This window comes from Lepisosteus oculatus, chromosome 11 (genome assembly GCF_040954835.1).
Source record: "Lepisosteus oculatus isolate fLepOcu1 chromosome 11, fLepOcu1.hap2, whole genome shotgun sequence".
NCBI classification, from domain to species: Eukaryota; Metazoa; Chordata; class Actinopteri; order Semionotiformes; family Lepisosteidae; genus Lepisosteus; species Lepisosteus oculatus.
Window position 1 is genome coordinate 10916835 of NC_090706.1, and position 17621 is coordinate 10934455.

Consider the following 17621-nt stretch of genomic DNA (forward strand, 5'->3'; position numbering starts at 1 on the left):
ACACAAGAACATTAGTACGGCGAGAACCTTCTACAGTCACATTTTATCCAAATATATAAAACTTGACAAAACCGAAGAGATTTTTTTTTTACAAACATGTCCAACAATCTGCTGAAATGGTTTTGCGATTGCCAAGATTGGAGGGCAAAAACATTGTGAAACCCATTATGCTAAATGACATTCCCGGGTGTGCTGACAGGCATCTAGTATTGAACAAAAAATACACCCAGCAAAAATATAAAACTGCAGAAAAAAAAAACACAGACAGAAAATGCAAGTGACACCGCAATGATGCAGAAGATTTATGGTTCCCAGCAACCTTGACACTACAGTGAATTTTCATATTGTGTTCTTATGCTTTGAGTATTTCTTGGTTTATTAAGAGGGATATTGTGTTTCCTGCACAATGACTTAGGATCCTATTAGAACCTATTAAAGCAGAAAGACTGTGATGGCTTCAAATTGGAATGTGGACCACCTGCTGGTCAATAAACAGAACACTTCTCAGCAAAGGTCTGCCCAGGAGGAGAGTACAATCCTGTTTTTTTGACCGAACCCTGAACGGACTGTACGGGAGTGTGCTTACATTGTTTTGGAATTTTTCTGCATATTTGTTTTAATTTGAGATTCAAAACCTGGGCATAGGTCCTACACCATGCAATTTGTACAAGCAGGGTGTATTTATGTGCCCTCATTTTGCCACAAAAGAATAAGCCAAAGTGTGGTTTCCTAAGAAGTTTGGATTAACCAGGGGTGTCCCCAGTCAGTTCTTTAATTAGAGCATTTGAACAGCTTCTCCCAGCTCTTCAGGTACTGCAGCTTTAAAGAGGCCTAGAAAACCAGCAGCCAAGATTGAGGACCCCTGATCCACAGTGAGCATCTCACCACCTGGTTCCCCTGTACTCTTGTATGAAAACTGACTATGAAAGACTGACCACTTAATATTTAAATAGATTCTCCAGGAATAACAGTTTAGGTGGCATATGCAATATTCAGTCAACAAAGAAAACCCCATCTGTATCTGTGACCAAATTATCTTTAAAATGCAATTATTTATTATTCTGGTCTCCAGCAGTTTACTGGAGTTCTCAATGAGTAGTACAATCTTAGAGTGTCACTCCCTATCCCCTTTTCAATTTTAGCAGAGAATTTGGGAAAAAAAATTCAATTTTTACCCCTGAAACTTTTCTTACTGTTGCTTAATCTCTTGTGCCCAAAATTCCACATGACTTTTTTTTTATAAAATAGGAAAGGAAAAATGGCAAAATTAACACAGTCCAAGAAAACCAGAAAAAGGAACATAGTATCTAAACATGCCATTAGCTGACTCATGGACAACTGTACATCAAAAACACTCTTACAAATGTTTTTCGAAAGAATGCCATTTCTGAGCCACAGATGCCAGCACATTACCAAGCACAAAGCCCAGGGTAGCACACAAGACGCAACACAAAATGTAAGACATGCCTTATGCTTTTGAGTCTTGGTTTCTGTCTCTTTATGCACTGAAAAACTCCAAGTATAAATACGGATATTTTACCACCAGAATCTGAAAGTGATTGCAGGCACAATACAGTAGCTTCTACGCACAGTGTCTGTGTGGTTATCTGGTGCACGTTAGTGGACCTCATGTGGTTCTATAAATGCTTGAAGTAAAGTGCGTTCACATAGGTTTTCTTTATTCAGATCCAAGAACCCCAGCTGTAATCCTCAACCAAAAACGAACACGGAAATACAAACACAACCGTATGAATACGTAGAGCTGGCTATTTTTTTAAGAAAGAAATACTGATGTGCAATTTGTTTCTAAAAAAAAGCAACCCTGAAGAATAAGCAGATGTTCATGTGGTCAACACACCGCTTGGCCAACTGAGGCATGCTACGGAGACACACCGTCCTTTACAGATAAATACAACCACGCTGCAACCCCTATTCTGCCACTGACAAAGCCCAATAAAATGACAAGAGTCCATCATGCATCAGCTGCTGGAAGGTCATTGCCCATGGCGCCGTATCCATAGCGACCTGGCTTGTGCCATGCCCTACAGGGAGGTGGAGGGAAGTTTCTTCACTCTCCTCTGAGCCAGAATGGAGGCCTCGATTGGCTTGAGCTGTGGTGTGGGTTTGGAGCTCTTGAGCGCCGAGTATGTTGCTGCCATTGCGCCCTGTGAGGCAAAGCACAATGCAACACAGGGCTCAGTTAATCAGCTGAACATTACAAGTGTTGAAATGACATTTTTCAGGAACTTCTTAAGGTATCAGCTGGGTCAGGAAACTTAAGATCCTGTAGTTTGTGTCTGGACAGGATGTTCAGTTAATGAAATGGTCACTCGCATAGGCCAAATTACTGTATATCACTATCTCCTGCCTCTAACCCCCTGATTTCTTATTCAGACCTTGCTATTCTGATACAGAACACATGACCTTTAATTACCCCTCAAAGTCAGAGGACAGGAATACAGGAGTATAGAAAAGTAAATCTATTGCAAGAGTGGTCAACCCTGGTCCATAGTGTTTTAAAAAAAGATGATTTAAGGGTGATCCTCAAGACGTCCGCTTCCAACACTGGCTACCCCCGATTTTTGGGGGTTTACTGATAAACTAGCACTGATATACAACAGTTCTCAAAAACATGCAAGAACCTTAAAATTAGCATGAGGTAAACAGTCTTAATCCCTCTGTAACCAATACAAAAAATAAATGGTGTAAAAACCACAGTAATTCACGTGTTTCTTTTGGTAAACAAAAGCATTGAGAACAACAGCAAATGCTGAAAGGCACTCAGCTAAATTTAAACCCTGCAAAGGTTATTTTTCCAGATTTTAAGGTGTTTCTGCAGACACTGTCCTGTGGAAGCTGCAAATCCTGGGAAGAAGGTACCTTGACTAGCTGGGCATCCTGGTGCTGTAGCTGGCTCTGGGGCAACTTGTCACGGTGGACTATCCAGGAATGCTTCAGGACCTGCTTGGCTGTCAGGCGTTGGTGAGGGTCTATATGCAGCATTTTGGACACCAGGTCCTAAGGAGGTCCCAGATAGACAAGAATCACTGTGCAGCTCTTTGTTATTATTATCTGATCATTACAATTAATTTATCTGGAACTGGCTTGAAGGCAGCTTACTAGGGACTCTGCAATTCTTATACATGAACATTTGGTTAAAACTCCCATAGTCTACTTCAGCCTCAACAAAGAAACAAACACCACTGGGCCTGAGAGGAACAATACATTAAACATTCTACATTTTAATACATTCTTGTCTTTACGCAAAAGAACTGTGGCCTTTTGTGATACATACAGCAGCTATATGGCTGAGGTATCAGCCAAGACAGAGCCCCAATGTGGAGAATTAGGGCTGTCTTCTCAGCAAAACATTTGTATCAAAACTCTTGGAAACATTTTGAACAAACAAGGTGTTGATGCTGATTCAACATTTGGCTGAAAGATATTCCGGTATCATCTGTGACCTTTATGTTTTCCATTCTTAACCCACTCTTAATTCAGTCTCTCAGCCCCAATTCACAATTAGAACTAATAAAAGCTTGTGTGGCTTATAGCCACAGTCTACTGTATGCAAAACCCATCAGTTAAAAATAAAGTCAGATGAAAATCCCATGAGAGCTTCTGAAGGCTCACCTTGGCAGCATCTGAGATGGTATCCCAGTTTCCCCCTTTGAGGTTGAAGCGCCCACTCCCGATACGTGACAGGATCTCACTGGGGGTGTCATCGGGACCGTTCGCAAAAGGGGTACACCTGGAGAGAGAGGGGTGTCAAGGTCAGCCGGTTCACAGTACCCACCATTCGACCTCATAAAGCAACTACAGTACAAAGAAGAACAATTTTCCTATTACAGAACTAGAGCCTGGAAGAGCAGAACCGAATTAGAACCATCTTTATTCACCAAGTACATTTCAAGGAATTTGCTCTGGTGTACATGATGCTGTAAAAACATTTTACATACTGTATACCATACACAAACAAGACTCCTGGACATCATTAAGATGCACATACAGTATAACTAAGAACACGTATCACTTCATCTATGTTCTACTGAGATCACAGTTATCACAGCCTACTGTATATGGCGCTTTCTGTTCTGAAAACTGTGATTATCTCCAAAGCAAAATTCATGTCATACAGTGTTCTTACATAACACATGTGTAGTCTGATTCCCAGGGTGCTTTGCAGATAGCACCCCAGAAATTGCACTTGGGGCTCCAGCACTGTGAGGCTGAAATGCTCTTATTATTGAATTATCGACTCACAAGGGCTGCCAGTCCAGCACGGCTTTCAGAATCCTGGCCAGAGGCCTCGAAGCTAACGCACTGTGGATTCCACTCACCCAGCCAGCATTGTGTACAGCAGTACTCCCAGGCTCCAAATGTCACACCCCTCATCGTAGCCCTGGCGTTTCAGGACCTGAGCAATTGAAGAAAAACAAAACGTACAGAAGAAGCAGAATTTATTTCTACCAAACTTTCATTTAGTACTGAGAAAGCCAGGCTGGTCTTGACAGCACAAGACTATGCTGTACTATTGCAGCCGGGTTTACAAGACCTTGCAGGCTCCACTCTCTCCACATTTTATTCTTAATTGAAATTGTTGCACAGCATTTTAAAACCCCCTGCTCTCCCCCATCATCTTAAAAAATAAGAAATGGGTGATTTATCCATCCACTCGTTATCAGAATTGCCGAAAACACATGGCAGGACTGAGAAAGACTAATGAGAAAACTGCTGCTGCCCTGAATGACACACCTCAGGACTTCACAGGGGCAATTTCGAACAGGCAATCAGACTAGCCACTGTCCTTGGGAAGTGGGAGGAAATTGATGCAGGCTCAGGGAGAACTGTACAGATGGAGCCCTCAGACTACAACTGAACCCAGGGCCCAACACTGCTAACTGCTGAGCCACTGTGTAATCAAATTAAACAAATTATTAGTTCTGACTGAGTAATTGCAAGCTCATCTGGATAGAAAACTGGGAAAGCCCTGCGGCTGAACGTGTGTGAGAAGACTACAGGTTTCAATGGCTCTGGCTTGTACTTGTTCACTATCTTTACAGTTAACAAGCCATGTTCTGAAAACAGGACCACACCCCCTTCTGTTGTGAACGTCAGCTCCAGGCAATTACAAACGCAACTTAACTTTTACTCCTCCTCATCCCCTCTTCACCTGGCAGCACCAAGAGAATAGGTGAGTTCACCTGCACCAATTTTTCGTCACCTGCTCCAGACTTATTTACTGTATTTAGACCATATGTTAATATTCTATTATGCATTCCAATGTTTTTGTACATTATATTGTACTGTTTTAGGTTTGCTTACTGTAGGCTTCCTTTCAGTGTTGGTGTTTCTTCTAAGTGTAACCTCAGTACTTTCTGACCCTTGTTGTTTGTTGTTTCAGTTGTTTAGTATTATGCTGAATTATTGTATTTACAGACTTTAGTGTTTGCATGTACAGCTTACTGAGTGTTTTGAACAAAAAAGGTGCAATTTATTCAATCAACCATTCAGAACACAGCCTGCCAATTTGCAGCATGATGTCTTGCAGCTTGAGGTGTGTGGCCCAGACACACTGACCTCAGGGGCGACGAAGTTGGCGGTGTAGCATGGGGTCATCAGTAGCCCATTCTCCGCCCTCAGCTGCTTGGCGAATCCAAAGTCACAGATCCTCAGGGACTCTGGGTTCCCCGACTCATCCACATACAGGATATTGCTGGGCTTCAGGTCTCTGTGGACCACCTGTAGATCGAGGATTGTGGGACACTTTAACTCAGAAGGCAGTCCTGAGACAACCATCTCACACCTGCATCTTGGCGGCTTCCACAGACAGGTTAAAGGTTAACTTGGAGGATACAACTCTGTACTGAGATAAAAACTAAAGACAAGTGCAGACCAGGAGGGAGAAGGATGAAAGGCCTTTTTCTTAATTTTTCACTTGCTGCAAGAGGCTGTTGTGCTCCATGAAGGGCTCATCCTCTCCATAGAGCTATAGGTTCTCCAACTTACCCCCTGTGAGTGCAGGTACTCCACTGTCTTGGTGATGGTGTAGAGGACGGCGCTGGCCTCGCGCTCAGAGAAGCACTTCTGTTTCAGGATCCTGTCCAGCAGTTCCCCGCCCCTCATCAGCTCTGTCACCAGGTACACGTACTTCCCATTGTCGTACACCTGTCGCCAACAGCACACCGCCTCAGTGAAGACGCCCCACCGGCACTCTGGCCTCGGGCACGAGCCCTCTTTTCCAGCCATGTCTGGCCAAAAGTTTCTAAACTTTTGTTAGTTGTGCTGCTTCAGAACACTTCCCCATGGTTAGCCACCTCTTCTTTCTTAATCTCTGCTGAAACATCTTTTCAGTGAGTTTCTTCATTTTGTTGTCAGTAATGATGTACCATAACTAGGCGGTATCTACTTTTCAATGACAAGATCCCAAGTATGGTTTTGAAAGTAGAGGTTTCACATCAAAGGCAAGTGATTTCAAACAGTAAACCTTGCACGTCATTTACCTTTGATTTAGAAAGGTTCACATTGGTCACGCTATAGTGAAATGTATACAACAGAAAAAAAGCAGTGTTTAAAGGCATTAGTATTCTAAAATCATGTGTAATACTTTTACAGTTGTGTAAGGTTTTTTAGTGCCTGTGAACTGGCCAAGTTGTTCAGTGCCCTCTGCTGGCCTGCTAGTAATAACATTTTTCCTTCCACCAGAGTTTTTACAAGTGCACAGCAAGCATTCAAGAATCAAGTCAATCCTCAGTTCAACCAGTGTGAGACGCCCACTCACGTCCTTCAGGGTGATGATGTTGGGGTGCTGCCCGTATCTCAGGAGGATCTCAATTTCCTCTGAAGGGTCCGTCCTACTCTTATCAATCACCTGAAAGTAAATTCAAGGTGGAGAATAAATGCTCATTATCCAATCAGAGATGCTGGAACATCACTTGATGGAACCTTCACTCTTCCTGGTGATGAAATGTACAGTCCTGTTGTGGGTGGTGTTGTTTCATAAGGCTCCTTTTTATCCTGAATCAGTTAAACATGACTATTTTTCTTGTGTTGAAAAGTGTGTTAAACGCTCTTTAAAACGTTTATAACAAGAGGGATGGCAACAACCATGTTTAATCAACCCCAGCTGTCAGTGATCTGTAATCATTCCTGACATCATTTCCTCCCATAAAAAAGACTATAAATACTGTATTACATGTCTCTCTTGCATATGTCTTCTGCATCCTTTCCTCCGGCCCATCTCCACCTCTGCAGCCCCTTGCTCACTCCTCACTCTAGAGAGATGTCCCAGCCTCCTTATCCTCTGGCCAGGAGGTTATCCCAGCCAAATCCATTGTCACCAAGACACTCTATAAACCTTTCAATATGCTTAAGTCTAGCGTGTTATTCCCAGCGAAATATAGCCTGCTGAAACACTAAAATGTTTCTCTTTCCAATCTATGGAAATCTATGGAATTCTGACAATAGATGTTTTTCATTTTGACTCAGGCCTTTTTCTAATTATGCCAGAGGTGAAAAAGAATCCTCCCTATCCTCGCCCTCACCTGGAGCAAAAAAAGAATGCTAATAAAGATAAAGCACTCTTACCTTGGCGGCGTATTCTGTGTTCGTGGCCTTGTGAACGCATCGCTTGCACACGGAGTAGGACCCCATTCCGATATCCTCCTTCACAACGTAGCCGTCTGTGAAATGAGTGTTCTTCCCGTGCAGCTGCTAAACGAAATCACAAACCACAGAGCTCTCACACAGCAGACGTGGCCACGTACAACTTCAAAGTTGGGCATTTAAAGTTGAAAGAAACACCTCAAGAAACAGTGAACAGTTCTTGAATTACTTCATGAAACAGTTTGTTGTTATAAATTGACATGTACAGTATCTCCACCTTCTGGCTAAATGTGGCAACGCTCTGCTCCGATGGCACTTGAGAAGCTACAGGATTCCCAGTAATATTCTTTAGCTGGAAAATGGGCTGTGGACCATGCAATGTCTCTTCCACCAATTCCTTCCCAAGCAATAATTCCTGATGCAGAGATTTAGCTGGATACTTATTAATTTCTACGTTTTTGTACCTTTCTAATGCACGTTTAGGCTAGAATGCCAAAACATCTTCAATGTGATTCATAAGTGATTCGAACTCAGGCCTGAATTAAATACAAACTAAATAAAAAATCTCAGCAGCATATTCCAACTTCAAAACTTGACCGAGGTGTACTATTTTCCAGGTGTTTCCTAGGACTACACAAAGGGTTTTAAACGTTTTTAAAGTTTTTAAAGTTTTAAAAACAAAGGGACACTTTTCACTATGAGCCTTGTACCGTGTGAAATCAATGCTCTTACACAGCTATTGTACTTGATTCTGCATGTTCCTGCTGTTCTGCTTTGAAAGGTTAACAATTAATAACTGCATTGTCTATAATAATTACAGATGTCAGTCTCAGTATATGCCTAAACTGGGATCTTTATTGATAGGGCTTTCTCAAAGATTCTCCAGTCACAAAAGGTTGAAAACAGCTAGCATGACCATGGAAACCATTAAGCCTTACATGAAGTATCCTTAAGCTGTGAATGGTTGATGAGTCTTAAAATTGGCTGGGCCTTTAACTGAATTAATCTGTACACAATTTACATATGAGAGCTGCTCTAAAGATTTCTTCCCAACCTATAGGTTGTGCCTTGTTTGAAGGGTGTGAGACTGAAGCCCCTGAAAGACAGCAGACCTGCACTACGGGGTGTGAGGTCAGATGGACCGGTTCCTCTTTCCCTTCTTCCTCCAGCATCCCTGTGGCAACGAAGCTGAAACCTCGAAAGAGCTGGTGTGCGCCGGCGCTGGGCGGGACCCCCGGGGAATCTGCAGGGCCAACAGAGGTGAACTTTGAACCCTGGCCTGGCTGGGCTTCACTTCTAGGTGTTTAACTCACATTCTCACTCTGTCCGCACCAATACCAGTAACAATAACATTTTAATGACTTTCAGTTATTAAAATGACCCACAACAGACACGGGTAGACCCACAGTAGTCAAAAAATACATTTTTCCCATGCAATGTGAACACTCAGGCTTGCAAATGTTTACTACTGTCCCATAATATCAATTAAGTGCTACCCAGTGTTAGTTTAGGATGAGGAAATAAGCTGATGGAAGGTGACGTGATTTTCTAGCACAAGTATCCTAGTACTTTACGTAGATGAAGTCTTAGGAACAGGTTAAAAAAAGTGATTTGCAATAGAGTTTTTGCAATAGAGTTTATAACTTCTGAGATTTTAAATGTTAATACATTCTGGTTAGCGAATAAGTATTCCTTTAACACCACCCAAATTACTTTGCTACTTTGGGTTTGCAGTCAAAATAGTCTCCTTCAAGTATCTTTTTTTCTTCAAGAAAAATACAGAGAATGCTGATGACACCACATGGCCTGTTCAGTTATTGCATTCACAGAGCTCCACAATCATCTAATTCCTGTCCGAGATCACCAGTTCAGATTTCAGAAAGTGCTTCACAAATCATACATTACAATTCTACATTTTTAGGTGCTCTAGGACCCCAGGAGTTAATATAATCCTCTCTTTGTGTGCAGAAATTACATCTAGTTTTTCTGAAGAACAATAACAGAAGTACATCTATTGGCATCAATGTCAAGGAAGAAAAAACTGCATGCAGAGCAATTTGATCAACTTCAGCTTTGACCAGCAGCAGATTCTTATACAAATTGTACTGGCAAAGTGGAAGATTTTCATATTTAATTTTATTTTTAAATTTGCCTCTCTTTGTCAATTTGCTTAAAAATAAGGATTCCCCCTGCAGTGTGACCTGCCCACAGTGTTCAAACATTCAAACATTCACCTTTGGGCGTCCGCGAGGTGAACTCGGAGTCAAAGTAGAAAGTGTCGTCCGGCCTTGCCACAGCGGGCTTGAACGGGGGCTTGATTTCTCGCCGAAAAAGCTTCTAGAAGACGGAGAAGAAAGCCACCGCACAGCTGTATTTCTGAACTTAACAGATATGATTCCAAGCTTTGGCACCTTGTTTAGACACATCTTTTCATGTAAAGCGCTGGGGGGGGGGGAAAATGTGGCAAAACTGGTCTGCTGTGTAAGCCTGTGCCTCATCATGGTACCAACGGCATCAAATCAGTAGAAATCTGTGACAAGCTCCTAGAGTCAGGACATAACTGCCAGCTGTACTTTGCTGTTGTATAGACTGGAGATTCTGAGTCTCAGGTCAGGGCTTGGACGTGGATATTCGTCTACCTTTCACCCATAATGCCATCAACACTCACAGCTGCAGTTGATTCAATCTGGCAAATTACCTTCCCTCCGGAGGTGCAGCATGAGATAGCAGTGCTTAAGGCCAGCCAACTTTAAACGGACAAGTGGAATTAGGGCAGAGAGGCAGGATGCAGTTGTGGTGTTATTCATGGCCTGATGGTACTTTCTAACCCTAATAGATGTCTTTACTGTATTAGTTGAAATAGTTTTGTATTAAACTCTCCCTGTATCCACCCACCCTTTATGAAAAGCAGGTTGCAGCAATCCAGAGTATGTTGATTTCGTACCAGAGCAGGAATAAGGTACAGGATGATTTAAGGGGTGTTCTCATGCCATGAGAGACACATGGCTTGAGCATGGGTGTGTTGGGGTGGCAACACTGAGCCAAGTCAATTAACAATCGATTGTAAATTGGGGGACATGAAATCAGAAAAGTAACTGGCAATATTAAATTTAAAATTAAATGAAAGCAGATGCTTACATTCCAGTCTATTGTGGAGAAGAAAGCATGGCGTTTAATCTCCTCTGCGCCATCAGGTCCAGAGCCTGCAATCGATGATTTAATGAGATTAATTAATGAAATGACTTTGAGTGGAGTGTCCAGAAAAGCACTATATAACTGTAAGCAATTAATGATTATTATTAATATGTCCCACAGACCATTATACAGAATGCGTGATGCACTTGTGTGTGATGGAACAAAGATTTGAAATTGTGCATGGCTTGACCCACTTAAGTTTTAATAAAAGTCCTATGTGACCTGTACTGGTGAAGAAAAGTAAAGACTGAACCTTGTATTATCTAACTCCACATGTTGCTCAAATGACTTCAAATTTAGCCCTCGTAATGAAATAACTACTATCGTGGTGCTACTTTGCCTCCAGTTCTTTAACCTGAAATGTAAAACATTCTTCTCACAGGATGAGGTTTGATATTGGTTAACCGGGAAAAGTTACCTAGTCTGTTGGCTGGGTTCCTTTTGAAGAGGGCTCTCAGCAAACTCTGGGCCTCAGCGCTCAAGAACTGAGGCATTCCGAGTTTTGCCCTGCAGGATGGGTGATAAAAAAAGAAGACATTTGAAGCCATTCACCTGAAAAGAAGTACTAAAACATTAGAACTCCATTAATCCATTAACCAAATTCCTGAGCATTTTTTAGCAGTAGCTATTTAGGTCCAAACCAAATATTAACTAGGAATGCACATAATACATACTGTAATGCTTCATAAAAGCTGAGTTTAAGAAATAAACTAGAGCCTGATAGCAAAAGAACCAAGACCTGCAACAATGAAGAAGGAATACTGAATACAGCTTGTGTTAAAATACTTGAGCAACAAAAGCAAGAATGAATGAAGAGATCTGTGTAGGAAGATAACTGGTACGCAGACAATAAAAAGGGAATTTCTTTATTCACTTGTTTATACTATTTCACAGAAAAGACATTTAGAACAAAATCCTAAATTTCTTTTGTTACACCTGCCCATATTTGGAATAGCCTACTGTGTATTATTCACGTGTCGGCCTGCTGCCACAAACCCTGCGATTCACACATGGGGGAATAGGGGAATGTTTACAGACTCCTCTCACCCACCAATCTTCGAGCCACTAGTCTTGTAACATGGCCCTGACACCACAGCCCTGTTCCGGAGATTGAGCGCTGACTGGAGGAGAGGTGTGTCCCTCACTGGTCCCATATGCTTGCAAGTACCCGGGAGGCCAGGGGAAGCTCTACTCTACATTTTGATGTGCCAATACTTGGGAAATTCCTGTCATGGTCACATGACTCAGGCTTGAACCCGGGATCACAGAGCTCAACCTTTACTAGCTGAGCCATCTGGGGCACCCCATGGTAATCCCTATGCTTCTAACCTTCAACAGTCTGAACTGAAAGGCTATATAGCACAGTACAGCAGCACAGTCGCCATTAACTAATGCAGACCAACAAAATAATCCACTTTCATAGAAACAGCAGTACTGACTTGAGAATGAGGTTCATGGTCTCCTTCCGATCCTTTCCTTGAAATGGTAACGATCCTGTGAGCATTTCAAACTGAAAAAGACAGACAGATTCAGCTCTGCAATGGAACTGCAAGACTGAACCAGAAAACAATTGCGAACACCGATGTCTAGATGTCTAAAAGTTACATTTAAGTCACATTAACACAAATTTAAAATAAGAATCTACCCAAAACCAACCAATGCCCCTAATAAAAACATTCAAACCTAGTGTTAGCATAAAACCTACAGTACATCTACAAATGTCTGTTCTCCTAAAATTATTCAAAAGCCAAGCAAAGTCAAGAGGATGGACTGCAAAGGGTGTATCATATTTACTTACCATTAGTACCCCAAATGACCACCAGTCAGCGCTGTGTATGTGGCCCTGGCGGTTTACTACTTCTGGTGCCATGTACTCCACGGTGCCACAGAAAGAGTAGGCTTTCTTCTCATGGTCAATGGCTTCTTTACACAGGCCAAAGTCTACAGACAAGAACAGGACTTACAGGACTCACTCTTCTGCAGTGTGACCCCAAGCTTATCCAGCCATTGTCAGTAAATCACTTATCCTGAGGAGGAGTATGGATAGGCAGAGTCTATTCCAGAAGCAACAGCATGCAAGGAAGGTGCTAAGAATCCACAACAGCTCTTCCTCCTGCATGGGACACCAGTCCATCACAGGGCAACACAGCCTTGTAGAAAGTCTGTTTTCTTTAAGTGTGGATTCTGTCTTCTCCCCTGAAGACTCCATGTGTAATGGTTCTAAATAAAGCTTTTGCTGTCTACACCAGGACCTGATTAAAGTCCTTGTAGGCCGTGGGCACTTCTGTTTCCTAATGCCCTGTGGCGGAGGCATTTTTACAGGTGTAGTCACTATGGGTAGAGGGGTGATTTTGAAAATGATCTTGAATTTTTTTTCTGGATAGCCTACTCTAGCTATATACTGTACAGTATATATTCAAGAGCAGACCATTTTTATCATACAAACAAAAAACAGACAACATTTCTTTACAGTTCCTTCAGTTTTCATAGGCCTTAGACACAGCACACAGCGTACAACAGACAATACACTGCGTCTACTGTGCCTACTGGATAATGTGGACCTGGTCTACCCAGAGACATTCTAGGGTCAAAGGAATGTCCTACCATTACAGGGTGACAGAAAACTTTTAGTCCTGAACAGCAAAGGCTATGAAGAGACCTGACATAAGTACTCAAAATCCTCAAAGGAAATAACAAATTTAATCCACTGAACTTGTTCAGAGTCAATGAAACACAAACCAGAGGACACAACTGAAAACGATTTTTAAAAATAAGAACAGGAGGCAAAAGGTTGTGGGTCCAAGAACAAGCTACTCAGCCATGCTGTTCGATTGTTGATATCCTTGCTAGCAGATGGATGGTTCATTTAAAACTGACTTCATATTATTTTATAGATGCTCATTGAAATTCTGGAGTATTCTGAGGTAATGGTTAAGAAATGTTACATTAGCCAGCAATAAAATCTTAAGACTGTTCTGGAACAACCATTTGATTTGCTTCAGGTATCTTACGGTCATCAAATAAATCAACCAGCAACATTATAAACAACTGATAAAATTAATCAACAGAGCTCACTGAAATGGTTAAGAAAAATACAAAACGCAGATAAGTAAAAAAATGCACATGTTCTTGGAATATACTGTACAGAACAAAACAAGACAAAAATTAAATTACACCTACAGATCACATACTGCATGGAGACCATTTCCAGCTCCTTACCTGTGAGCTTAATGTGTCCTTCTTCATCCAAGAGGATGCTGAAACAAACAGAGGAAACACTGCTTAGGAACAGGATTCATGCTGCAATTGTTAAGCATCACTCATATTACATGGACTTCAGAACCAGCGACTAAACCAGGACCCGACAACACAGATGGAAGCTAAGAGTTTGCATTTTACACTGAGAAAAAGAAAGCGTGGTGGGAATGTGGAACAATCCACCCAACCAGCTTGTTGAAGTGGTATGCCTGTGGTCTTTGAGCTTCAGGCCTCTTTGATGGTATGGCATTGCTATACAATGCACAGAAATGCCTAGCAAATCAAAAAGGCTAATCTACAATCGAATATGCGTCATAGCATAGTCAATCACCACTTGACCACTTCCTCTGGCTTAAAGATAACTCCCAGCAAAACAAAATATAGACTCTAAGTGGATTTCAAAGCACTTGCTAACAAATATTAAGACTTCTCCCCATGCAAGTGAAACTTTCTCCTTTAGAACTTTGTTTAGACTGCATTTTATGCTCCTTCTTTGTTCACTCAACCATTTTCATCTTCCCTCCCCACAACCACAAGCAGACGTGATCTCAGATATGATCTGCAAATTACTATTGAAAAACTATTACAGCAGTTTTGAGACAGGATGCACTCCCACTCAAGGTGAAACCTCATTATCACACCTCTACCGATTAACGGCAATCCCATGCAATATCTCTTGCAAACAATGTAAAGTAATTTGCTTATGTAATTGGAATCTGATGTTAAATACTTTTCCCCCAGCGGGTAATAAAGTCTGAGGTGAACTGGGAAGTGACAGCTGAGATGTGCTTGAGAAGATCATATACATTTTGCGTAGCAGAATGGCAGTTAGCAGTGGTGTAATTAGGAGGCATCTCTTTGATAAATAAGGGTGATCCCATTCGACTACAAGGCATCACTGGACAACATCATGAAAAGAGGTACGTACTTTTCTGGTTTGAGGTCTCTGTAGATGATGCCTAGGCTGTGCAGGTGGTCTAGGCCCAGGGCAAGCTCAGCCAGGTAAAACTTCACATCCTCCTCAGTAAACATCACCTGAAAGAGAAAGCCCAACCAAGATGTTTGGAATACACCCCCCCTACAGGGAAAAATCCCCACAAGAAAATCTGAAGCTCAATGATTAAAGAGCCTAAAGAAGAAAGGATATAACGATAAATTCTTCCCAGTGTGTTTAAAACCAGCCAGGACATTCAAAACCGAAATTCTTTTTCACTACAGCCACATACGCCTCAACTTAAAAATATACACATACTGTATACAGTACACATCAAATCGATTAACATGGAGCCCAAGTGACAGTTGAAGACCTCCGTCTCTTACACCATGTTAAATAAAGTACACTATCATTCAAAATATTCATTCAAATATATCATGCCAAGCAAAAGCATACATGACGCTGTTGATGGAAAAAAACTCATTTTTCTTATGACCCCAAAACTAGCAGAGGATAGACAGCAGAGTGGAACAGCAAGTACTACTTTGGATTGCAGGCTACCCCCTTGGCTCACAATCCTCCAATCACGTTTCATACGTGCTCTATGTACAGTAGATAATCACTTATACAAGAACCTGACCCCTTTTCGCTTACCTGGTGAAATTAAGTAAAAAGCAAATTTTAAAAAATAAATGAGCAGCCTTTCCTACATGAGAAAACTGTGAGGGTGCTACAAGCGCTTCGGACCCCGAAATACCTCTTTCGACAGCCTGGTGAAGAGATCCCCTCCGCGAAGAAAATCTAAAATTAGATAGAGCTTTCCCTCAGTCTGGAAAGCTACCGGGAAACAGAGAGAACAACATGTCAACATCTTGCAAACAGGTACACACATCAAACCAAGCAACAGGACACTGTCTCTGGAGTCCTCTGCTCCTAATGTTTCATTTACTGTATGCAAGTCTACTCTGGTGAATGACAGCATTTTCACACTGGTCTTAAAGGAGCTTTTCACACCAAGGGCTCTCCAGGTCGTCACTATGCTTCACTAGACAAGACCATGGGAATACCACTCTGGATAATAACAGATGAAATCTCTTTCTACTCTGTCATTGAGGTCCACTGTATATACCGACAATCATCATACACAAATCTTGCACCTACAATACATTTTTGTTAAGATCTCTGACCAAGGCAGTCTAAAATTAAATTTCACATTTTTCGTGCAAGCAGCTTCTTGCTTGCTGGTGTGCAGACGTCTTATCTGCTTATTGAATTCGGGTTATTTATAATCGCCTTCACAGCAGCAGCTGTGCAATTTGATTTTTCAGATAACTGGAGGCTTTACATCATCTGAATTTAAATGCTATAGGTTAAAAAAACGTTTAATATGCTGTACATTTGAATATGCTTCCAAATATAACCAGCCTGTAATTTTAAAAGTACCCTTTAGAGACCAAAACATCGTGCTCACTGTCCGAGACCAAACAAGAGAAAAACAAATAGATTTGCAGGCACACCCTCGTGCCTCCTGAAAGCTCACCATAGTGCAACTTCACAACAAAAGGGTGGTTCACATCAGCTAGAATGTCCCTCTCCATTTTCGTCCTCACTCGGTCCCGCACTGGAGGAAGGAGCAGACAGATGTGTTAGAAATTTACTGTTGTTTTAGTGGTCCTTGAGTCACAAACAGTGGGATCCAATTCTGGTCTTGAAGATTTCTAGATCAATGGCCTGAATTATTTTACCTTTATGGCTCAAATTCATATTTCCATGTTAATCAAAAGGAATAAGTGCTGATATTGTTAAGGAATACTTGAAAGGAATACTTCCTTTGATAGAAAAAAGGTTTTCAATGTTGAATGACAATATTTACAGAAGATCGGATTTAGAAGTCCTATTCTGAAAGTATGTTGTATATATTTTGAATACTTTGTCAGGTGATTGTTTCATTACTGACAAGGTGTGCATGTATTGTTTTCTTAGATACTGTTCATAAAACTATCAGATTTATACCTTTTTCCAAGGAAGATGTACAGTATGGGATGTATTAATTAATGATTCCTCTACAATGATTCAAGTTCAATGGAAAAAAAAAATATTTCTGTATACAGTAATAAAGCACACAAAGCAGTTAATCACTGCAAAAGAAAACTGCACAGTTTGCACCCTGAATGTGGCTGAAAATATTTTTTTTTAGTGGCACACGATTCCCATCTGGCTCTAATTCTGGCCTGTGTCCACCTCCGTTCTGCAGTCTACTGTCTTTAGACTTGATTTCACAGCCCTGACAGCCCAGAAACCAAGATTCATAGATCATACTTTTTCTACTGGCCATAAACTTTATGCAACAGTCCATATAGTGTTAAAAAGAACATGAATTATCATATATGGGACTCCCACTATAAAGCAACATTTAACAATCAGAGCCCAGACACACAGAAAACAGAATATACCTGGGACAAAACACAAAGCACATGAAGGAGCAGGCACCAAAAAAAATGCATCTGATAACATGTTCCCTGTTTGCATGTGACAAGCAGGGCCTGACGCAGATGCTTGTACAGGTCACAGGTATTTATAATGGAAGGATTTTAAACCTACAGAGTGTTCCAATTAATACGAGAGTTCA

General features: G+C 41.4%; 1 protein-coding gene across 5 annotated transcripts in view; it reads right to left on the reverse strand.

Annotated features, from left to right (window-relative positions):
• Positions 1-24: 24 nt before the first annotated feature.
• Positions 25-17621, reverse strand: part of rps6ka1 (ribosomal protein S6 kinase a, polypeptide 1) — an 88701-nt gene continuing 71104 nt past the window's right edge. For 4 of the 5 annotated variants that reach the window (XM_006631454.3, XM_015349091.2, XM_006631455.3 and 1 more), the window contains 18 exons: positions 16533-16613; positions 15750-15829; positions 14987-15093; positions 14020-14057; positions 12599-12741; positions 12240-12310; positions 11219-11307; positions 10744-10808; positions 9840-9942; positions 8718-8848; positions 7588-7713; positions 6782-6871; positions 6010-6168; positions 5581-5742; positions 4341-4417; positions 3634-3751; positions 2881-3018; positions 25-2165 (listed from right to left, as the gene is read on the reverse strand). In XM_006631454.3, coding sequence (XP_006631517.1) covers positions 2043-2165; positions 2881-3018; positions 3634-3751; positions 4341-4417; positions 5581-5742; positions 6010-6168; positions 6782-6871; positions 7588-7713; positions 8718-8848; positions 9840-9942; positions 10744-10808; positions 11219-11307; positions 12240-12310; positions 12599-12741; positions 14020-14057; positions 14987-15093; positions 15750-15829; positions 16533-16613 — 1901 coding nt within the window. In that variant the 3' untranslated portion in view covers positions 25-2042. The remainder of the gene's footprint in view (positions 2166-2880; positions 3019-3633; positions 3752-4340; positions 4418-5580; positions 5743-6009; positions 6169-6781; positions 6872-7587; positions 7714-8717; positions 8849-9839; positions 9943-10743; positions 10809-11218; positions 11308-12239; positions 12311-12598; positions 12742-14019; positions 14058-14986; positions 15094-15749; positions 15830-16532; positions 16614-17621) is intronic. The other variant, XM_015349092.2, reaches the window with a different exon arrangement.